Source organism: Vidua macroura, chromosome 6 (genome assembly GCF_024509145.1).
Source record: "Vidua macroura isolate BioBank_ID:100142 chromosome 6, ASM2450914v1, whole genome shotgun sequence".
NCBI lineage: Eukaryota > Metazoa > Chordata > Aves > Passeriformes > Viduidae > Vidua > Vidua macroura.
In genome coordinates, this window is record NC_071576.1 from 3234196 (window position 1) to 3256939 (window position 22744).

The 22744-nt window shown below is 44.4% G+C and overlaps 2 protein-coding genes and 1 long non-coding RNA gene across 4 annotated transcripts in view; 1 reads left to right on the forward strand and 2 right to left on the reverse strand.

Annotated features, from left to right (window-relative positions):
• LOC128809539 (uncharacterized) overlaps positions 1-6632 on the reverse strand; it is a 29131-nt gene extending 22499 nt beyond the window's left edge. Inside the window, exons 1-2 of the long non-coding RNA XR_008437758.1 lie at positions 5310-6632; positions 3154-3236 (exon numbers count right to left, since the gene is read on the reverse strand). This is a non-coding gene — a long non-coding RNA (uncharacterized LOC128809539). The remainder of the gene's footprint in view (positions 1-3153; positions 3237-5309) is intronic.
• A 283-nt stretch (positions 6633-6915) lies between these two features.
• On the forward strand, positions 6916-12732 carry CDKN3 (cyclin dependent kinase inhibitor 3). Its single transcript, XM_053979539.1, has 7 exons — positions 6916-7190; positions 7906-7961; positions 8583-8627; positions 9407-9629; positions 10719-10750; positions 11294-11397; positions 12432-12732. Exons 1-7 carry the CDS (start codon positions 6979-6981, stop codon positions 12516-12518), a joined length of 759 nt encoding a protein of 252 aa, XP_053835514.1. The 5' UTR covers positions 6916-6978; the 3' UTR covers positions 12519-12732.
• Positions 12733-15500: 2768 nt separating this feature from the next.
• Positions 15501-22744, reverse strand: CNIH1 (cornichon family AMPA receptor auxiliary protein 1). Of its 2 annotated transcripts, XM_053979540.1 has the most exons (6): positions 22617-22744; positions 21371-21439; positions 21058-21105; positions 17760-17872; positions 17187-17330; positions 15501-16414 (listed from the first exon to the last, which is right to left on the reverse strand). In XM_053979540.1, the coding sequence occupies exons 1-6, from the start codon at positions 22695-22697 to the stop codon at positions 16387-16389; spliced, it is 483 nt and encodes a 160-aa protein (XP_053835515.1). In that variant the 5' UTR covers positions 22698-22744; the 3' UTR covers positions 15501-16386. The 2 variants fall into 2 exon arrangements, with proteins under 2 accessions (XP_053835515.1, XP_053835516.1); XM_053979541.1 differs by lacking the exon at positions 21058-21105 and having other exon boundaries at positions 22617-22742.

Below are 22744 nucleotides of genomic sequence, written 5' to 3' on the forward strand. Positions count from 1 at the left end.
ATTATGTCTTCCAAGATTTCTTCCAGAACAAGTTACAGCCTTTGAGGGACTCTACCCAGCAATCCTTTTCTGAAAGGCAGTTTTTAAAAACAATCACCTGTTGCTACAGTCTTTTGGGGAGACCTTTTGACCAGTTGGACTCAGTTTGCCTTTCAAAACTCAGTTAAACATTAGCAAAGCTGTACATGAATAATTTTTCATAAGAAGCTTTTTTTTTTCACATTCATGTTTGGCAGAAAGCAGAAACAATTTGAGGCTGTTAGAGAAAAATCAAACTTGCCTCAGATGATCTGTATCCCCAAACAAATTTAGAGCACAGCTGCAGATAGGTTTTGGAGATATGAGCTTTGTGCACTCGCACAAACATCAAACCACATTACTGGCCACAGGAACATGCCAGAGAAGTTCATTTGAAAATCATTATGCATTCATTTCTACAAGTAACACCTTGTGGTCCCTGCTGTGAGTGTGGTTGTGCTGCAACTATTTCCTTTTATGTCAGAAATGCTTTTTGGAAGTTTGGCAAGAGAAACACACTAATACTTTTGTTAAGAAAAATTTCAGGTTCCACAGCAGGTCCTTGAGAACAGCAGCATAATGGAAGTATTCAGTTTTTTATCATTTGTAACCCAATTTCAGCTTTGCCTTACATCAGAATAAAACTCCTTCAAAGCTAATTTCAGTCCAGTCCCAAGAGAGCATTTGTCCATATCATGAAAACAGGGATTTTATTTAACACGATTACATGCACATGCTGGTGCAGTCAGATGCCTGCCTGGAATAGCAGAGTTAAGACAGGTCAGGATGAAGGTGCACTGGTGGAGCTTGGCAGGGAACCTGCTTTTAGTGTTTCTGGCTCTAGCTGAGAACATCAGTTTCTCATTGGTGAGTTCTGAAAACAAAATTCTTTCCAAAGAAAAAAGAAAAGAAATAAATCCCTTCACAAATTCTACTTTGGGCAATTGTGTATCGGTGTCGTAACTTAAAATCAACAAACCATACAAAGGAGGTGAATCAAAGTTAAACACATCTGTGGACATGACATTCTTTGATTCTGTTTCTTACACCCACTTTTGAAAGCAGGCTTCTGATGCATCAGGCTCAGCTGGCAGAGGCATTTTATTCAAGTTCTCCCAGCCAGTGCTCCTCTACAGGTATTAAATCCCTCTGGGGAATGCAGGCACAGAGGTAATAAACATATTCGTTTCATTACAACATCTTAAAAAATGTAAAAATTCTAAAAAACCAACTGTAAGCTGACCTGCAGCCAAAGTACACATTAATTATACAGCTTAAGTCAGGCGGATGCTCAAGGAAAAGAGATATAATGTTACACCCAGCTGGATACTTTGTAGTTAGCACAAATGTAATATAAAGCGTACCAGAGTTTGTCAAGTGTCTGTCTGGATTTTCAGTTTTCATTAGTACTATAATTAAAACCACATTTTCAGCTATATTACCTATAACAAGAAAGGAATGAGAAATGAGGTTGTCAAGGTCAGTCTCTTTCTGCTCTTTATCCTGAGTATCTGCAGGCCACAAGCTGTTGAATTTGGTGTAAACCAGAGTAATAGGATGGAATGTCACGTTACAACCAAACCTTTGTGGTTGCAAAGACAAACTGATGAGGTCACTTCCTTTTAATCACCAAGGAGGGTATTTATCAACAGCCACATAAGTCAGGGGGACAGGGAGGCAGATGACAGACAGACTGACAGATATATGGAAATACAAACACCCCAAACACAGATACCACAGAGCTGATGCACAGAACGCTCCTTTGCAGAGAGCTGCACTTGATCTTGTGCTGTCACAGTCCTTCCCATCTATAAAAGGCATGTAAATGCTTTTTATGCCCTCTCTATGGCTTGTCACAGAGGGCACAGCAATGATTTGGAAAATAGGAACAATGGATGACTTGCACAAGAGCAAGCTCAGAAGATTTAGACCCAGATTCATATTTTTAAAACTTTCAAAGAATTCATAATTTTGCTTAAAGCCTCTAAGGCAAAGTGAGCAGGTAGCAGAGAGCAGAATTCCCAGAAGAGGGACATAGTGTTACAATCACTATAGTGGATGCCTTAATTAGAGATGGGTGGTGAAAAGCAGCACAGCTTCATTAAAGTCAGCAGAGCTCAACATTTACCAAGGATCTGACCCATAAATTCCAGTATCAAGAATGTTTTTTTTTTTAATATTCAAGTGCAGATAGGTACTTGAGGCAACCAAGGCACTAGTGAGTGCAAATGGAATTCCCTAGCTTTGGTCTAGAAGGTAAATATGAGTTTAGCTTACATGAAACTCAGAAAAAAAAAAAAAAAAAGAATAAATAAAGCAAAGCAGCTGATCAGTCATGTTAAATATAAACGACAGTTTACTTGTGATACTAAAAGGGGATTTTAGCTTCATTAAAAACAAAAACTAACTACTATGAAGGAGATGAGTGAACTATTACAACACTGAAAGACTTAAAAACGATACCCCAGGAGATAACATTCTGAGAATAAAGTGAAAGAGCTCATATAAAATACAAAAGGTGTGTTGTAAAGAAGGATCAGAAGGGCAGACTTTGAGCTTCATCCAGTCATAAATCAAAAGCTTGTTCTCCATCATTCTTGTCTATGAGGTCAGCTTTGATTCCCAAGCTACAATTCCCAAAGGATGGAGGTATTTCTATTGGCAAGTATGTGTCTTTCTTCCCCCAGGCTGGCTCTGCCAGCCCTGCTGTCACCATGGACTGTCATTATCTCAATCTCTTTACTGCCCAGGATTGTTCCATCCTGGAGCCATAGGGAACTATCACAGGGCTGCGAGAGGAAAACCCATTCAGAAGACCGAGGGCATTTGCAACAGATTAATTGACAAAGAAGTTTATCAAGCCAGGCCATCTGCAATAGTTCAGTGATTCTCCCTTCACAGGGACCAAATGCTTTAGCACTCCAGGTGACATGTCAGGAATACAAACTGTTACACAAAATAAAAGTGTTAAAAAACTCTTTTTAAACTCTACCACCAAAGAATGCAATATCAATTCTCTACCCAGTCACGTGCTTCGTATCTTTTGTGTTTGAGTAACTGAGGCAATCTTTGAGCTTTAGCTCAGGCAGACTGTCCACACTCATCAGAACAGTCTGTGTAAACAGGGCTCCCCACCTGAGCACTGGAGACTGGTTCAGCACCTCCATTTGCAGGCAGGCATCTCCGTGTGCACAGATGAAGGGCAGACACTTCCCAGACTGGAATAAACACAAAATACATTTGGCATGTTGTTTCCTCAACCTTCATGTAACATACTAAACCAGATAACTGTTTTTCAATTGAAAAAAAAAAAATTCAAAAGACTCCTTGAATATTACTCAACACACCAGACTTTACAGTGCTCTTGCACAGTGAGTTCCATTATTTGCTCCATTAGTTATCATAATGGCTTTACTTCAGTGATTCTCACTTACTATAGAGCAACGTTGCTGTGTGGTGTAAAACCTGATAGTTACTGCGAGTATCTCTAACAGAGATAACATTTACACAGAATAATACAGACATCTGATCCCGTATGTTTCTAGAGATAAAAACCTTCATTCTTCTGACAATTCGTAAGGGAAAGGCTTCGATGGGGGTAAAACCTAAATTTTTAATACAAGATCGCCCTCTACTGTTTAGGAGAGAGGAAATTGAGTGAGGATGGCAGAAACTGGTTTGGGCTGGAGCTTAAAGCCCATCACATTCCAGCTCCTGCCACGGCAGGGACACCTTCCACTACCCCAGGTTGCTCCAAGCCCTGTCCAGCCTGGCCGTGGCCACTTCCAGGGATCTGTTCCACCTGTTGTTTTTTTACCCTCCATAAACAACAACCTGGAAAAGTAAAATGATTCCTTGTGGGATGTTGTGGTGATATGAATGGTGGAGGGCTCTCAAAGAGACCTGGGGCACCACCTAAATTAATTAGGCTTACTAATACTTCCAGAAATTGAGATATGAAATGGGAAGTGACATTCCTTTGGCATCACAGATGATTGTCTGGAGTTATCAGTTATCAATGTTCTTCAAATTATTTTGATGATTTGGGCATTTCAGATCTGATTTTATATCTCCTTGCAGGGAAAGATCGCATCTATAGAGCTTGTTTATTCAAGGTTTATCTTTACCTAAGAGGATGTACCTTCAATCTCCTCCACTCCTTGTTTCACACCACTTCCCTGGCTGTCTCTGCCACACATTCACATTCATTCCAAGCTTTTACCTGATGTAAATCAATTATCTATTTAGTCCATGAAACCTGAGTGCTGAATGGCAGATAGAAGATGCCAGATGTGTGCAGCACTCCACTGTCCCCAGAGATGAGGGCTCTTCCCATGACCCAGGGACAGCAAAACCAGGCTAGGCTCAGCTGTACTTGTCTGGAATGTTGACACTTTACTGGTATGAGAAGTTATGAACTTGGGATTTAAAGCTGTTCACTTTGGTTGGTGCAGGCAGACACAAGAGCCAGGTGTACCCAGAGGAACATCTGATCACAGCTCCAGCCAATTATCTAAAAGCCCAATTAAAATTCTGATCAAATCATACCTTTCACTAACTAAATCTTCCAAATTGCATATTTCAACCTGTATCTGAGACTATTTTTATCCACTTCACAGATCCCCAGTCCAGAAACCGACAAAGACTTCCAGAATGTAAAGCTTTGATTCTGATGCTCTCCTTTTTATATGTCAAAAGGACGCTTTTTGGCAGAAAACTAATCTTTCCTACAAAACACACAACGAACAATTTGATGTGCTGGGCAACAGCTCAATTTAAGAAATAAACAGACCACCCTGGTAGGTAATCAGACAATAAACACAATATTTGTCATTTAATTCTGAAAGATGCCAAGGAAAAAATACTAAGGAAACTCACAGCACTTCCCCAAGTCTGGATTTTTTCCCAACCTTTTTCCTAGATCTAGTTTAAATTTCACACATACTATCCCTATTTATTTCTGCCACAGCCATTATCAGCATTTTAGATCCCGATTAGGATTTCCACTACATGAAGGCACCCAAATTCCTGGGAATTCTTTTGATCTTTTCAAAGAATGACCAGGAGCATTACCATTGCTGCTGTTTTTATATTTATTTATCAGCCTCACGCTGCTGCTTCCATAAAGCTGCAACCCCCAGAGTTCAAGTCTGCAATAACTTTCTCCTGAATAGGCAAAAATCAATAAAAGGGGGGGGGAAATACAGCAAATTTCACATTTTGATCAGAGTACAAGTGTTGCACCTAATATCTAATGGGACCAGAGGTAAAAACAAAAGCAAACAACATACCTGCTCCTTTGTGCCTTTCCTGAGTTATTAAAATCATGTTTGCAGCTACAGTGGCTGGCTGTCCTCACGTTGCCTCAATCCTTAGGATGTATTTCTTCCCATAGTTCATCATAGTCTGCAACATCTGGATTGTTTTAATTCCCCATTATGCTCAGTAATGTAATTTTTGTACCTCTGCTATCATATTCTGAGTTTTAATAAACTCGTCTTCTCCTTGATCCTCTCATCATCTGTTTCTTCATTCCCTGGACCCATCCTAAACCCTGCCATTTCAAGCAATTTGCTCCTACAATCCTTCTCAGGGAGATTTCAATAAAACTTCCAGCTGTGGAATTGTTACTAATGTAGGACTAAAATTTAAAATCTCCACACCTGGAGATCTTGCACTGGTCCTGCTGGGAATCCTGCCAAGCTCAAACCACTTGTGCCCAGCCATTCCTTTGACTTGGAACACCTTTGGAAATCTCTATTGCATTACTTTCCAAATTGATGCCAAAATTTGCTGTTTGTGCCTGGATCCTTCACAGCATAGCTCTGTGCGTGTCTAAACACAGGCTGTAGAAGTGCCTTAATACAATTTTAAAAAACAAAATCCCACAATGTTAATTTATGTACTTCTTGATTAATGGCCAGAGTTACTCACAGAATAAACCAGAAATTCTGCAAAAAAAGATCTACCAGAACGCCCTAAGCACAGGCAACAGCCCAGCTCTTAAAAAGAAGGAGCCAAAAGTATTTTTTCCTCCCTGGAGCAATCCTTCATGCTATTTATGTTCAGATAAAAACTCCATGCAAGAACCTCAAAAAACTATTTTTACAGCACGATTGAAAGCAGTACCATGACAAGAATATCTGACTTCAAGTTCATGGCTTAAAAGAGCAGAAATAGTTAATTTTCTACTGTTAGAAAGTCCTATGGTCCCTGCACATAGAATTGACCACCCAAAACCTTCACAAGGCACCCGCTCAAGATCATCCCTGCTCTTGCACATTCTGTGAGTGAAGGCTCACATCCATCTCCGTGTTTTATCGTGGAATCACGGAATGTTTTGGGTTGAAAGGGCATTTAAAGCCCATCTAGTTCCACCCTCTGCCATCAGCAGGCACCTTCCACTAGATCAGCTCCACTAGATCCGATCTTAGAACATTGCCAGCAATGGGGCAGCCACAGATTCTCTGGGCAACCTGTGCCAGGGCCTCACTGCTCTCACAAGGGAGAGTTTTCTTGCCAATATCCCACGTAACTCTGTCATATATCTTTGTGAATTCATTCCCCCTTGCCCTATCACTTTTAAGAACCACTGGGACTACCAGGAATAAGATAGTTATGAACACACCCCCAAGAGCGATTTAAAATGGAATTAGGGGAGGGGGATTCCCCCACGCCCCTCCCTCCATCCCTCACGGAGCCCTCACGGAGCCCCGCCCCCAGAGCTCGAGACCGCCCCTTCCCGCCTCGCGGCTTCACCCAATCAGCGCAGAGATCACCACATATATTTGCATATTAAAGCCCGCCCTCCTCGCTGCTCACCAATCAGAGAGCTCCTCTCATGAAGCTGGGGGGAAGGCCTACTGGACTTTCCACGCACCCGCTGAGCCGCAGCTTCCCATTGGGCAATGGGCTGGTGGGCGTGGCCAATTTGAACGGGCGGCGGCGGGGAGCGGCGCCATGGTGAAACCGCTGAGGGATCGGGATCGGGATCGGGATCGGGATCGGGATCGGGATCGGGATCTCGATATCGATCCCGATACCGCCGAGGGGCCCGGCCCCACGATGAGCCCCCCGCTCTCCCCTCAGCCCGCTGCGACGCCAGCCGACGGCTTTGCCTCCTCAGACGATGAGGCCGCCGAAGAGGACCCGAGCCCGCTCCACATCTCCTGGTGAGGCGACACCCGCGGGATGATTTCTCTGAGGAAATTGTATTAATTTCTCTATCCTGAGAAACAAGAGGGTTTTCTCTTCGCAAGGGAAACCCGAGCCGGGCTCTGGTGACCTTTCAGGCTGGGGGTGGCCCGGTGGTGCTGGGGAGGTGTCAGAGGATGTGGAGGGGGTTGGAAGGGGCCTCTGGAGACCGGCGAGTCCAACCGCCCTGGCCAAGCAGGCTCACCCACAGCAGGAGCCCAGGGATCACATCCAGGTGGGTTTGAAATGTTTCCAGGGAAGGAGACTCCACGACCTCCCCGGGCAGCTCGTTCCAGCCTCTGCTCTTCACAGGGTGGGGAGGCGCTGGCACAGGGTGCCCAGAGCAGCTGTGGCTGCCCCTGCATCCCTGGAAGTGTTCCAGGCCAGGTTGGACCGGGCTTGGAGCAACCTGGGATAGTGGAAATTGTCGCTGCCCATGCCAGAGGATTAGAAGAAGATGATCCTTAAGGTCCCCTCCAACCCAAACCTTTTGTCACCCTCAAAGTAACATTTTTCCTCATATTCACTTCCCATGTTTCATTTTGTGCCTGTTGGTCCTCATCGTCCCACCAGACACTGGTGAAAAGGTTTGGCCCCACCCTCTTGACCCCCCCTCTAAAGATATTTATATATTTAAATAATTAAAATCTTGCCTTCTGTTTTTTATTTATTTTACTTTTTATTTTCTAATAGGTTGTCTTTGTCTCCTCTCTACTCTTCAGAGTTCCTGGGATTATGTTCCCTTCCAGGTAAGAAGCATTCACTGAAATTTGCAGGCATATTTGAAAGCTGAAGGGAGGTAATACCTTGTACCCCAAATTTCTGTGTTGTGGCTGACTCCTTTTGTAATCTACCCCTGGAATCAGCATTTTGGAAACACCAAAGCTAATCTAGAAAAGATCTTAATGCAAGATCACATTTTGTAAAGTCACAAAAGTAAACATTTAAACTTTGACTGCATTTTTAGCTACCAAAACTGCAGCCATGGTGAATCTCCACTCAACTTTTAAGTGATCATTATTCACCCCTTTTATTTGTTGGATGATTTTTTGTGTTTTGTGGGGGGATTTTATGCTGTATCCTGATTTGAAATACCCAAAACTTTTCATCTGGAAAACACAAAGCACCTGAAAACCTTGGGCAGATTTCTTTTATTAATCCTATTACGTTACAGTATTAAGCAGATAATGGTGTTTAAAGTGTCTTATGCACCAGGGATCTACTTGCAAAAACAAGAACTATGTTTTATTCAGGATGTGGCTTTGGTCCTTGCTTTGATTTTGGGAGGAGGCTCTGTTCTTCTGCTGCAGCAGCCATCCCATAAATGTCACTTACCTGCAGTGGTAATTGTTATTCATAACTTGTTTCAGGTTGCAGGTTTAAGGATGTCAGAAGAAATCTTCAGAAAGATATAGGTGAGTCTTCTTTGTGTCAAGGGCAATGCCATGAATATTCCATGACTATGGAATAAATAGGATATTTCCAGGCAGGAGTTGCACAGTACCCATGAGGCATCTTCAGAGAAGCTGGGATCAAGATGAATTACAAATTTGTAATCTTCCTTTTTCCCAGAGAAAAGTGAAATTGGGATAGAAAAGATGGAATTATGCAAAGATTTGTGCTGAGTATTCAGCTGTAAGCACTAAAGAGCAGAGACTAATAGCAAATCCCCACAGTGTTTGGGTGAGTCAAGCTTAGGAAGGAACTCCTGGCTCTGAGGGTGGGGAGGTCCTGGCACAGAGCAGCTGTGGCTGCCCCTGGATCCCTGGCAGTGTCCAAGGCCAGACTGGACAGGATTGGAGCAGCCTGGGATAGTGGAAGGTGTCCCTGAGATGGGATGAGATGGGCTTTAAGGTCCCTTCCTACCCAAACCACCCTGGGATTCTGTGATTTTAACTACAGATGGAACAGAAACATACTTAAGTGGATAACAGGTTGTCCTGAGTGCTGCTGTGTTCTCCAGTGAGACTTCTCTCAGGATTCCCTCTGAACTGAGAAAATTCCTCTCCTGGATTACCTGAAGGGAAATGTGGGAGAGACTCAGTGGAAGAAAGAGTGCTCAAACCAAAATTGCTCACTCCTATTGTCTTAGCCCCAAAGATTAAACAAGAGACTCAGGACCAAGGTGCTTATCTCTTTAGCCTTAAGCTTGATAGGCTTTTGTTTATCTGCAAGTGTCTTAATCCGTTGGCAGGAGAACTAAAGAGCTGTGGGACCCAGGATATCTTTGTGCTTTGTACCAGAGGAGAGCTCTCAAAATACCGAGTACCAAACCTGATCGACACCTACCAACAGCACGGGATGTGTGTGCACCACCACCCCATTCCTGATGGGAATGCTCCTGACATTGCCACCTGCTGCAAGATCCTGGAGGAGCTCAGAACCTGCCTGGAAAATAAGCAGAAGACAGTGATACAGTAGGTTCTGGCTGCCTCCCCATCACCCCACGTTCCTGTAAAGGATGCCAGCTTCCCTCCAGATGTATGAGCAGGGGAAATAGGATGCTGTGAAAAGGTAGTTGCACTCTTTAGGGCTAGTTCATGCTGTGAATTCTGCTTGTTCCTCCTCCTGCAGCTATTTGCAGAGAATTCTTCCTTTCTGAAGATCAGAATGTCCTGTTTCAAGATTGGAATGTCCCATTTCCCCTTGCTCTGTCCAGCAAGAGTTTTAAAGTGTGTTTTGAGTGGCACCACAGGGCTCCTTGCTCCCAGCCTACCTGGATATCATGTGTACAGAACGAGCTGGGAGCTAAAACACTTCTTTGTCAGAGCTTGTGACTGCCCCATCCCTTGAAGTGTTCCAGGCCAGGGATGGGACTTGGAACAGCCTGATCCAGTGGAAGGTGTCCCTGCCCATGGCAGAGGGTGGAATTTGGAAGTGACTCTAAGGTCCCTTCCAACCCAAACCACTCTATGATTCTATAACACTTCCCTGGACTATTTATCAGGGACTCAGTGGGTTCCAGGAGTGCAAAATTCACTCCTAATTTCCATGTATGGGTTTAAAGGAATTTATTTAGCTGAGCTCAGAAGAGAGGGGTAGAGCTTTCCAAATTCCATGTTCCCTGAATGATCCCACTGACAACTTCCTGTACAGAAATCCACTGAGTCCTTGGTCTTCCTGCTGACACAGAATCCTGCTGTTCTCCTCACAACTGTCCTCAAACCCTTAATCTGGAATAGGATTTAAAGAAATTTGAGATTGTCCATCCTCCTACTGTTTCCTGTCCTCCTGTGCCTTTGGGACTATTAGCAGGAATGAAGGGGAACTTTAAAATTGAAGTTTCCATGGAAAGATACAGAAGATCTAGAGAATAAAGAGGATATATCCTTGTAGGTATAGAAATAGAATATAGAAAATACGTAGAAATTCTTATTCTGACTTTTTTGTACCACTGCTCCTCTTGATTACATTAAGGTAAGAACTGTGTCCATGTGTTGGGGGGGGTCCCTGGGTGCTGCAGTTTGCTACAGCTCGTTACAACCAGATGTTTTCTTTTCTCCCAGCTGTTACGGGGGCCTCGGACGCTCATGTCTTGGTAAGCATTTGTCTCCATGCCTGACTAACCCATCCCACAAACCCACAGAGCCAAACTGTGCTGGAAGCTTCACTGTGGATGCAATCCAAACTGCCACTACCAGGAGCAGCCTGGTTAATAGAAAGGACTTGAACCAATTCCTCTGCATCTGCTTCATCCCAGCGTTGCCCCTTAAAGCTTTCAGCAGTGTTAGTTACGGTGTGTTCTCAGAAGGATGAGGTGGTGATATGGCCAGAAGACACAAAGGAGAATTAACTGGTTGTACTGGCACTCATTCCTGAAAAGCCTAAGAATTGCATCCCAGATGCTGCTGGGAAGGCAGGGGGAAAATAGTGGGAGAGTTTTCACCCATTTCCAAAGCCCATAGGCTTAGGCAGGAGCAGCAGGCAGATGGGCCAGTGCCCAGAAATAGGATTCTGCAAGAGATCCAAGAGCTCTGGGACCCAGATAGGTTTGCCAAGGTGGTTTTCATGGGACAACTCAGTGGCTGTGTGCAGTCAGAGGTGCTCAGCAACATTCAGGTATAAACACTTTCCCTTACAGTGGCTGCATGTCTCCTGCTCCAGCTTTCAGACACCCTGGCACCTCAGCAGGTGATAGAGAGCCTCAGGAACCTGAGAGGATCAGGGGCCATACAGACCATCAAGGTAATGGGGCTACAGCAGGTAATACACAGGTCCAAACACCAGTGAGAGCTCAGCCACTCCCCTCCTTCACTTCCCAGAGGTACCTCTGTCCTTCCGATAGCTGCTCTCTGGGGTTTGAGCTGTTTCCTGCTTTCAAGAAACAGCTTCTCCTAGGAAACTGGTGACTGGACAAGAGGAAAAGGCCTCAAGTTGTGCCAGAAAAGGTTTAAGTGGATAATAGGGAAAATTTCTTCACTGAAAGGGTTGTCCAGCCCTGGCATAGCTTCCCATGGCAGTGGTGGAGTCCCCATCCCTGGAGGGATTTAAAAGCCATGTGGATGCACTTAGGGACATGGGGTAGTGCTGGCCTTAGAGTGCTGGGGGAATGGTTGGACTCAAAGATCTTAGAGAGATTTTCCAACCTAAATGATTCCATGATTCAAAATAAAGCAACTTTGAATTCTGACAATGATGCTGTTGAGCAGGACGGGAACAGAGAACTCCAGATCAGAAGGCAAAGAAAATGAATTCTCTCTTTATTTCAAATGTACCGCTCTATATATAGAGAACATCGAGAAGATGAATTTCATTGGTCTTAGAGTGAAAACATCCCACACCATTGGTGTGCAGTGAATGACACACAGTAGCAGGACATACCTATAAACAATGTGAACAACAAGATAGATTAGAGAATTATTTACATTCTTTCCCAACTGTTTCCCAGGCTCTTGCCTGGTTAGAAAACCTTTCTCTTTCTCTCTGACTGAGCTGAGAATACCCACATGACAACTCCCACCTCTGAGGACCATGTTTTGCATTACCCTGAGGTAATGCATCACCTGTGGCCATTATGGGGAACCACAGGATCCAAGTCAAGATCCATGGAATCTGTGTCTGACAGTGAAAAATCCCAGAGGTGTGGAGTAAGCACACGAAGAACAAATGGACCAGAGGGTGCAGTTTTCATCCAGGGGTATCAAACAGCTTTTTAACACAGGTGGTGCCTCTTCTTAAAGCACAGAGCACTCACTGCAGACCTGGTTGTGCATTTCCAGCAATACAATTTCCTCCATGACTTCCGTGAGAACCTGGCTGCACACCTGGCAACAAAGGACCCGGTGCTGAGATCGGCATCGCGGTAGCCGATCCTGCCGTGGGCATCTGTGCCTGTGTGGAAAACTCCTGGACAAGACACCTCTCTCCTGACCTTTCCTCAGTGCTGTACTGCCTGTGTGACTCAGTGCTGCCTTCCAAATCTATGTGTAAAGTATTGGGATGGGGAAGGAACTCCTAGAGAACATGGATAGGAACAAAGTCACCTCTTTGGTGACTTTAATACTCACTGCCTGAAAAATACGTGTACAAATGTGTTTGTGTCCATTGCTGTTCTGCTGGGATAAGGGACCAGGATGGAAATTCCATCTCTGGAGCCGTTTAAAAACACCCTCACACCATCAGCTCTGCTGTAAAGCAAAGTCAAGTCAAGCTGGAGCACTCACCCCTTAGGAGCTCGTAACAACTCGTTCTAAAATGTCACAGTTCTGCTCAATGTGTTGAGGGGTATTTGGGAAGGAGTCTGCTCACTCCAAAAGCAGGAGGTGTTGTGACACCACCAATCTGTGACAACCCCAGCAGGGGGGTTCTAGGTGACTGCGGCAGCTGCGTGGGTGAGCTGGCACAGCCCTTCTGCCTGCTGCCACCACTGAGAGTAAACAAACAATCAGCTGTGGGCTGGGAAGATCTCACAGGAACAGTCCTCTGACAGTCCCCAGCCCTCCTGTTTCACTATGATGAAACAGCTCCTGGCTTTTGCTGAAGTTCAGGACTTTGATAAAGTTCAGGACCATCTCAAGTCAAAAGTTGGGACGAGACTCCACACAGCACCAGGGGGCTGGAGTTGAGCAAGGGCCTGCTTTGTGAACTTCAGAATTTATCTTTTAACATTTGAACTTGGAGCACAAAGGTGATTTCTGCAGATTAATTAGTGTTTATTGCCATTCTCTTCCCCTCTCTTAGGGCAAACAACAGGAACTTTTCCAGTTCCCACAGCACAGAATTTACAGCAAATGCCCTGCCCCAAATGTGCTTCAGTACTTAGTCCTTGCAACTAATGTTTTTCAGATATTAAATATTTATCACATGACTCAGCAGGAAGCTTGCTGAGGGCAAGAGAAATGTTCTTTATCTTCTCCATAATCTTTTGCCTCCTAGAACTCCAAAACCAATGATCAGGTCCACATTTTGAATGCCAAAGGCCTGGTGCTCCAGCAGGGAATCACACAAGGGCTACTCCAACACTCCTGGGACACGAGGCTGACGTTGCTGGACATGGATGGTGTTACCCACACCCCGGGCAGCTGGGAATGCTCATCTGCACCCCACGTCCAGTTAAAGCTGCTCATCAGCAGGACAGTGCAAACACTTTGGTAAATATTGCTGGGCCCTTGCAGCTGCAGGGGCTGCAGGAGCAGCTGTCAGTTGGGCTCAGTCAGGCCTGCATTGTTTATTCCAGTGTGGAATTTGGCTCAAACCAGTCCAAATGCCAAGGGAACAAGAGATTTGTTTAGAAGGTTGAGGAGAGCCAGGGGCTACAAGCAGCCAGTCTTGTTTCCATAATGGATTAATAAATATACAAACATAAGGTTTAATGAGCTTTGCTTCCACAGGCTGAAGTCATCTCTTACATCTTTGGAAGAGCCAAGTAGCAGAAAAATAAAAATGATCCAATAGGAACAATATTCAAGAGTTTCCAAAAAAGCCTTTCAAAAATTATTCTGTGAAAAGCTGAAAGTTATGGTTGCACGAGGAAAAAAACAATCATGGAATGCTGAAGGCTTGAGCAGTAGGGGCATGGGAAATGCTCAATCAGTGCAAGGAAACATGAGAAAAACAATTTTATGTACAAAGCAATAAGCTGTCAGGGCTATTATTACTTAGGAAAGAGAATTTGAAGTTATCACAGCCTGAATTCTCTTACCTCAGTATATTTACAAAAACTAGAAACTACCACTCTCCATCCCCATGGGAACCCAAACTTTGTGTGATAACAGCCTAGAAAAGGGGAGGGTTGTGGAGGAGAAAGGACAGTCCCAAACCTGTGGAAGGACTTCCAAGAAGGGACCAAACAGACTTAGCCTGTGAGAGATTACATGAGTAAAGTCTGTTCATTCACACCCAGCACAAAGAAAGTGGAAAGGGGGACATTTTCACCATGTCCTAAAAAATAAGAGTGTAGGGTCACTAAGTGAAATCTGACAGAACTGTGAGATACCTGGTTTTCACACACAGCAATTCCATTGCAGAATTCACTGTCAGGATTGCCCAGAGCAGCTGTGGCTGCTCCAACCCTGCAGTGCCCAAGGCCAGGTTGGACGGGGCTTGGAGCAACCTGGGATAGAGGAAGGTGTCCCAGCCATGGCAGGGGGTTGGAATGAAATGAGCTTTAATTTAATGTCCCTTCCAACACAAACTGCTCTGGGATTCTGTGATCTTCCAGACCAGGCTACAAAACTGCTCTAAAAGCAGCTGAACTGATGGCAGAAAAGCCAGAGCTTTTTAAAATGCCAAAGCCCACTCAGGACATCTGTAACACACAGATTTCCAAATTTCTCACTCCTCAGGCAGATACTCAACACCTGCCCTGTTTCATATTCCTTTCCTCAGCCACTGCCACTGCCCAACAGACCAGTGTTGGAACATCTGGATTCCTGGCAGAACCCAGTGCAGCCATTCATACGATTTTTACTGCCCCTTACACCCAAGAGACCCAAAGTGAACAAATACACAGTTTATGCAAAAAAAAGTTTTACTGGAACGGGGAAACTCTGCATTGTTCTCCAGCACAGGTAAATGAAAAAGATCCCTAATTATTACTTGTAAATTAAGCAGCTGTTCACAGTCACAATTTACAATGCAGTATTTATCTGAAACATCTTCCCCTGCCCCATCTGCTATTTAACTTCAGGGAAAAAAGCAGGAAATCGGAGCTTCCCTTTTCCAGAGGTAATTAAATTCTGTGTTCTATTTTTAAAGGGAATGCAATAATCCACTGTAATACAACTGATGAACACAGTGAGGATCCATTGAATTTATAAACAAGACAAAAGGCACCACATAAAAAGAAGTGTTGCTGAATTTGAGATCTGTTTTTTATTATCATTTATTGCACTAAGGAACAGCAGGGCAGTTTCACAATCTCACCTTCTGCTTTGAAAAAGTTTGTAGTATTTACTACTCTTAAACCCAAGAGTGTTTTCATCATTGGACTTGATAAACATTGGAGGTTTGTCCATTTGTTAATCAGACAGCACAGACATTAAAAAAAAAAACATAATTTAAATTCATTCCTTCATGGACAATTCAGCTTCTCCTACCACAATGGCACAGGCTCGAGATTAAAGCAGGGTTAATGTTTGGAGAAGATACAGAAGGCTCTGGACCTATGGATGCACATAGAGGGTAAGATTAACCAGATAATAAAAAAAATAAACCAAAATAGAACTATTTTTGCTTTTGTGTCCATGAATTAATATCCTAAGACCAACGTCACCTATGGGCAAAACATACAGCATTCCAGTTGTTCCCAAGCACTTGGAGCTAGGGCTGGTTTAGAGTAAAGAGTGGGATACACAAGTCCAAGTGAGCCACTACAAAGCCCATCCTACAGCAAATCCCTAGAGTACTAAGGCTAGTAGTAACCAACACCTACTTGATGGTTATGGCTGTTCCTTATGGAGTGCAAAGTCAAAACTTTTCAAACCCCAGTCATCTTTATATTAAGTTACACATAATTCATTAATTTCAGCGTCCCAGTAAAATATAAGAAAACAGTCTTTCCACAAGTATAAAATGTGGAAATATTTTAAAAATAGGGGAGTCATTGTTTTCTAACTCAATTGTGAACATCAGGTTCCAGATTTTATCTTGGTCAGAGGTTCTTGTTGTAAAGAATCCATTTTTTTTGTGGCTGTTGCATGCACTTAACTGGAACAAAGCTTGCTGAATGTCTTCTTAAGAGCTCACCAGAACATAAATCATGCTGCAGAAGAAAATAAAAATATAAAGATGCATCATTTTGATTAGTGTTACACATTTAATTACAACAGGGTCTATTATAAGGAACAAGTCCACGTGAGATACGTGGATTGTGACTGAAGATTTGACACATGACTCTTCTGACTTCAACAAAACCACATTTACATCAAATACTTTCCTCTGAAAACAATGTTTCAGCTTCTTAATTAAAATACCCTGGGACTTATTGTATTATGCTTAATGGAAGAAAAGTTTGGAGCTTTTCAGTCTACAGTCATGGAACAGAGATTCAAAATAGTAATTCTGACCAAATTAGGATTTGTGTTTTACAGCAGAATCAGGGGTGAATGTGGATTCTTCTTCAGGAAAGCTGGCACTGTAGATGATCATACAGATTCCCAGCATGTTTTGAGTTGGAAGGACTTTATGGATCATCTCACTCCAACCCCTGCAAAAGCCTGGGAGACCTTTGGCTAGGCCAGGCTGCTCCAAGCCCCGTCCAACCTGGCCTTGGACACTTCTAGAGATCCAGGGCCAGCCATGGCTTCTCTGGGCACCCTGTGCCAGGGCCTCCCCACCCTCACAGGGCAAAATTCCTTCCCAATATCCCATCTGATCCTGCCCTCTGGCAGTGGCAAGCCATTCCCACATGTCCTATCACTACACACCCTTGTCCAAAGTCCCTGTCCAGCTCCCACAGGCTCTCTTCCAGCACGAGAAGGACCATATTTCTCTCTACACTGAGCCAAAGTTTCAGACTGAAGAGGAAAACTTACCCATATAGGTAGTAAAAAAAAGATAGAAGGTAGAATGCTAATTTGCACCATCCTTCTTTCTGGCAATAGGCTAAAATATCTGCATTCATGATGGTCGTAGGATCGTAGAGCCCCGGGCCGCTCATCACGGGTCTGCTCATGTACCTGGAACGAGGCACAGGCAGGTGTGGGGTGACAGCCACAGGAAACCAGAGTCCTGCCCCCACCCACCAGGGAATGCCACAACTGAGACAAGGAGTAACACCCTTGACAGAGAAGCAATTCAATTCCTATGGCTTAAGGAATGGGAGAGGAGATTGGAATTGCTGCTTCAACTGGCATTCCACACTGGGAATTGCCTCAGTGCACCTGTGACATGTCAGCGACTTTAACACACACAACTCGATTCTCACACAGCACAAGAGAATGAAAAAAAACCCCAAGAAAGCCAGGTGATGGTTCTTATTGTACAGCCATGACCTGAACTTTCCCAGAAAGCATCTGGTTGTCCCAAGACACAGAACACTGGACAGGAAGACAGCAACAGGAGAATGAGTAACAATTCACTGAGCATAACAGACTCGCCAAAATTACCTCCAAATGTGATAAGCCAACAAGGGCATATTGAGACCCAGTGTGAGCCACTCTGCTGCACAGAGAAACATGACACAGAAGAATGCATGGATGAGGTACTCTGGAAGTACAAGCTGGAAAAGAAAAAGGTGAGTTAGAAGTTTCAATTGCACAGAGCAAAACGTGGCATTTCAGCTACTTTGGAGGCACACTATTGCTTAAAAATATTATTGAAAACCAACACTAACAAGAACAAGACTGTGGAACGTGAAAGCAGCAGCCAGCACTATGTGCCTTGCTGTTTTCACATGCTATTCATGAACCAAGGAGAAAATTTTATAAGATTTAATGGTCAGGTCAGTATTTTTTTATTGCTTCTATTAAATTAACAGATTCCACGCTTTATGCGTGACACTCAGAAGAGGTCACTGAGATATTTCTGCTCATGCAACAGAGAAATATCAGTAGGAAACATGCTCTGCAGAACAGTTTATAGGCAAAAAGATGTTTGTGTTTTCCTGTTTTATGGCTTTGTTGTGGCCGTCACACAGATCCAGAACTTTCCAAAGTCAAATTATTCCCAAAATGTAACACCCCAGGCAGAGCTTTACCCAACGAAACCAGCGGTGACGCGGTGGCACACACAGGTCTGCACAGAGGAGCTGCTCTGCACAGACAGTCTGGGGGGAATCGGGCAGTTCTCCCTCACAGGTTCCCACTGTGCATGCTTTACAGCATCATGCTTCCAGCAGAAGCCCACAGAGCTCAGTACCAGGTACTATGGAATCACAGGAAGCATGGAATGCTGCGTAGATTAGTGCTGTTAATAGGAACAACATGGAGAGGTACAGAGAGTAAACACATGCAAAGAGCTGTGAAATCTCACACCCAACACATGAGTTAAGTTTCACACAAGTCACCCCAAAGTGTTGCTATTTACTGCTTTATTACCAGGTTCAGAAGGAATCACACAAATCAGACTGGTTTGGGTTGGGAGGGACCTGAAAGCCCATCCAGTTCCACACCTTCCACTACTCCAGGTTGCTCCAAGCCCTGTCCAACCTGGCCTTGGACACTTCCAGGGATCCATGGACAGCCACAGCTTCTCTGGCCACCCTGTGCCAGGGCCTCAGCACTCTCATTATGAAAAATTCCTAATTCCCAGTATCCCATCCATCCCTGCCCTCTGGCAGTGGGAGCCATTCCCTGTGTCCTGTCCCTCCATCCCTTGTTCCCAGTCCCTCTCCAGCTCTCCTGGAGCCCCTTCAGGCCCTGCAAGGGGCTCTCAGCTCTCCCTGGAGCCTTCTCCTCTCCAGGTGAGCACCCCCAGCTCTCCCAGCCTGGCTCCAGAGCAGAAGAGAAGATCTGTAAAACTTCTGCCTTCTCAACTCAGGCCCCGTAAAACGTCTCCTCATGGAAAACACCCCATTTTTACCCAAAGGTTTAAGTTGTCTACATGTGTGCATGTACACAGACAACACACTCTGCCCTCTTTTTGTGCAATATGATTAAATTGCATGGGATGATTACATCAAAGTTTCAGTGGTTTCCATTTTTTTTCTTCTTCTTTTAAAACCCCAGAATATTTTCCTAGAATTCTAAAAGCTACCAACAAACACACTCACCGCCTACTTTGCTAGGGAATTCTAATTCTCTAAATGAAGAATATTGCAAACTTGCATCAACACCACCAAAATTCAGCTGTTGTACACAAAATGTTTCAAGTAAATATTTTCATCCAGATCCTTCTTTGCATACTTACCATTTACACATGGCAATTATTTATAGCAGAACAACCCCCCCCGTCCAACACACGATGCATTTGGCAGCCTGCTCAGACAGATTCACCAGGCCTGAAAAATCTGTATTTATTTACCTACACATCTCAAAATATGCTTTTCTTTTCTCTTGTTTATTATACCCTACTCCCACACCAAGATCCCTGCCTCTTTCCAATCTCCCTCATTTGATCCTCCCTGCCTGTCCTAAAGAAAAATGAATTACATCAAATCCTACCATATTTATCACAGAAGTGAGGGAGGATGGATCTGGTTGCTGAGAAGAGACACGACTATAACAGGAGCAGGGAAGAGAAGGAATCAGCAGTGTACTAAGGAGTTACTATTTTAGGCTAATCTTTCCACTGAGGTGCCTCAATTCCTACCAAGATCTTTGGTTCTTTGTACAGGAAAACAACACACCCGTGTGTTTGTCCAGCATCATGTACCAGATCCCCTCAAGAGCCTGAATTTCACTTTTGGGGACTAGCCTGCTTCCACAGGAACAGCAAATACGAGGTTATTTCAGACGTTCAGTTGCAAAGCTGCCATGTAAAGGACACTCCATGCACGTGGGGCAGCAGAAGGTTAATATTCAGTTAAACATGCACATTTTTACACTACAAAGGTTGCAGTAAGGTCATAATGCATCAATGTAATGAGAGTTGGCCTGTCCCACACTGCAGCAGAGATGACTGGAACAGACCAAGCAAGGGAAACTGTTAGATGCACAGCTCTCCTAGCAGCAAACCTCCTCTCCTCCTCCCCTCCTCACACTGAAATATTCACTTTCATTTGTGTGCTGTACCCGTAACATGCTCTCCCCCAGCCCCCCAATTACAGCAAATTTAATTTTTTGTTGCGTATTTTACTTCAAACACACTAAAGCTACAGTTCAGGCCACACTGCTGTGCTGCCCCTGCATCCTCCCTCAGCCTGGGCACACACAAAGGAAAAGCCATAAGAAAGGCACAAAATGCTGCAGGATCAACCTCTGTGTTCTTTAACAAGCCTCCCTGATGCTGCTGGCCTGTCAGAGATGCAGCCAAATAGTTTGCCTCAAATTCTTTTCCTAAGCCAAGGAGTGTCTGAGTTGCATCCGAGAGAGGACACTGGGACACACCCCTGATCCTGGAACACAGAACAGAGAAGTGAGGATAGCACCTATCACCTTCCACTCACCCAGATCCTCAAAAAAAAAAAGATCAGAACTGACTTGGCCAATGCTTAAAAAAAACCCCAAAGTATTCTCCTCTAATCTGATTTCAGTAAATCTGACTTGAAAAATACAATTTATTTCTGCCTGAAGTTATTTTCTGACACCTAACAGGCATGTAACAGTTTTCCCCAAGTTGCTGGGTAAGCAAGCAGAATTGGTTTGGCACAAAATATGGAAATTCATGAGGTTGTTATAAACCCCAACGAACAAATAACGAGCAGATGAACAGGCAGACTAAACAAAACAGCTAAAGATTATTACAAATGTTCCTAACAAAATGAAAGGGAAGTTCAAAAACATGAAACTGAAAAGCAGTACACACCTTTAATGCAATTTTGACTCTTTTAATCTTTTTGACCTTTTCAACTGTCTTTGTGCCGAAAATGTGGAAAGCAGATTGAAAGAATGTTAGTATGACAGCTGACAAGATCACCATCAGATTAATAACAGTCAGAATATTCAACTTGAAACTAAAGAATCAGACAAAGAATTTCCCTAGAACTTCTACCAACCGCGAGGGCTTCTCAACCCAGATGCAATTCTGTTGCCCAGGCTGATTGCATCAAGATAACACCAAAAATAAGCACTTTACACGTATTTATTTAACAAAACAAAATGTTTGGTGTGCTACTTACAGGATTGAGTGTATTACACTGGTCTATGGGGTTCTTGTAATCAGTCTTCAGTTCATCAAATGCTATAATCTAGAGGGAAAAAAAAAGGAAAGAGTTTTGATTCCTCAGGAGCAATTGTGCATTTTATCCATTAAAAGCAGCATTTTGGCACAGAGCTGCTACCTTTGTTCTCAGTAACATTTCACCTAAGTTCTGCCTACATCAACTCACAGGTAAGACAGATGTGGAACAGGTTTTACAAATACGAAAGCAGTAGTTTCATCAGACATTCAAAAGCCTCTGACTACTCTCCAACTTTTTATCTTCCCACCTGCAATGAATTTCCCACATCCCCTTTATCAGTTTTCAAGCCCACTCGCTGTGCAGACCCCAGCCTCACCCAGGATTCTCTTGGTGACCAACAGGAATCTGGCATGGGGTTCCTTAATCCAGAAAAAAGAAGAGCAAGCTTAAAAGCCAACAGATATTTTTCCTCATTGTCAAAGTAAATGCTGAGCCCACATACATCCCAGAATCACAGAATTCTTAGAACTGGAAGGGCCTTCTGGAGACCATCCAGTCCAACTTCCCCGCCAAAGCAGGATCACACAGAGCAGGTTATACCTCCAAAAGGTGTATCCATTAAAAAAAAAAATTTAGAAAATACACCGGTCTTTTTCTTGACATACAAATAGAGACAAAGATGCAGCATGAAGTACAAAAGGCACTTTTACACTACAGATGTCCTGCCAAGCATCACATCCTCCCTCAGAGCACCTCATCTCAGGCAGGCTCCTGTTGGCTGCTCCCCCAGTGCCAGGCTCGAGGCACAAATCACAGAATTACGGAATGGTTTCGGTTGGAAAGGACCTGGAAGATTATCCAATTCCAAACCAGGCAGGGACACCTTCCACTGTCCCAGGCTGCTCCAAGCCCCATCCAGCCTGGCCTTGGGCACTTCCAGGGATCCAGGGGCAGCCACAGCTTCTCTGGACATTCTATGCCAGGGCTTCACCACCCTCACAGAGAATTCCTTCCCGATATCCCATCTAACCCTGCCTTCTGTCAGCGGGAAGCCACTGCCCCTTGCCCTGCCACTCTGTGCCCGTACAGAAACCCATTTTATCCGCGGAGAGGCCGCTTCCCGCTCCTAGGGCGGTTCCGGATGCGGTTTCCCCGCTCCATCGGCGGCTGTCCGGGGACGCCCTGGGGGCTCTCCGGGGCCGTTCCCCGGGCGGTGCGCTCCCTCCACGGCGCCCGTACTCACATGCCAGATGGCGAAGAAGATGAGGGCGGCCGTGAGCAGCAGCGCCAACATGTAGCAGAAGGCGGCGAACGTGAAGGCCATGGCGGCGGGGCCGCGCGGGGGCTGCCGGGCGCCTCAGCAGCCGCCGC

What these genes read in the sequence shown, in the direction of transcription:
- CDKN3 (XM_053979539.1), top strand. Translation starts at nt 6,979, where the DNA reads ATGGTGAAACCGCTGAGGGATCGGGATCGGGATCGGGATCGGGATCGG. An exon ending in GGGATTATGTTCCCTTCCAG is followed by an intron (nt 7,962 to 8,582) that starts GTAAGAAGCATT and finishes AACTTGTTTCAG; the next exon opens with GTTGCAGGTTTAAGGATGTC. An exon ending in AAATCTTCAGAAAGATATAG is followed by an intron (nt 8,628 to 9,406) that starts GTGAGTCTTCTT and finishes ATCCGTTGGCAG; the next exon opens with GAGAACTAAAGAGCTGTGGG.
- CNIH1 (XM_053979540.1), bottom strand. Translation starts at nt 22,697, where the DNA reads ATGGCCTTCACGTTCGCCGCCTTCTGCTACATGTTGGCGCTGCTGCTC. An exon ending in GAGTCAAAATTGCATTAAAG is followed by an intron (nt 17,873 to 21,057) that starts GTGTGTACTGCT and finishes TTTCTTTTCCAG; the next exon opens with CTTGTACTTCCAGAGTACCT. An exon ending in TTGGCTTATCACATTTGGAG is followed by an intron (nt 17,331 to 17,759) that starts GTAATTTTGGCG and finishes GCCTCGTTCCAG; the next exon opens with GTACATGAGCAGACCCGTGA.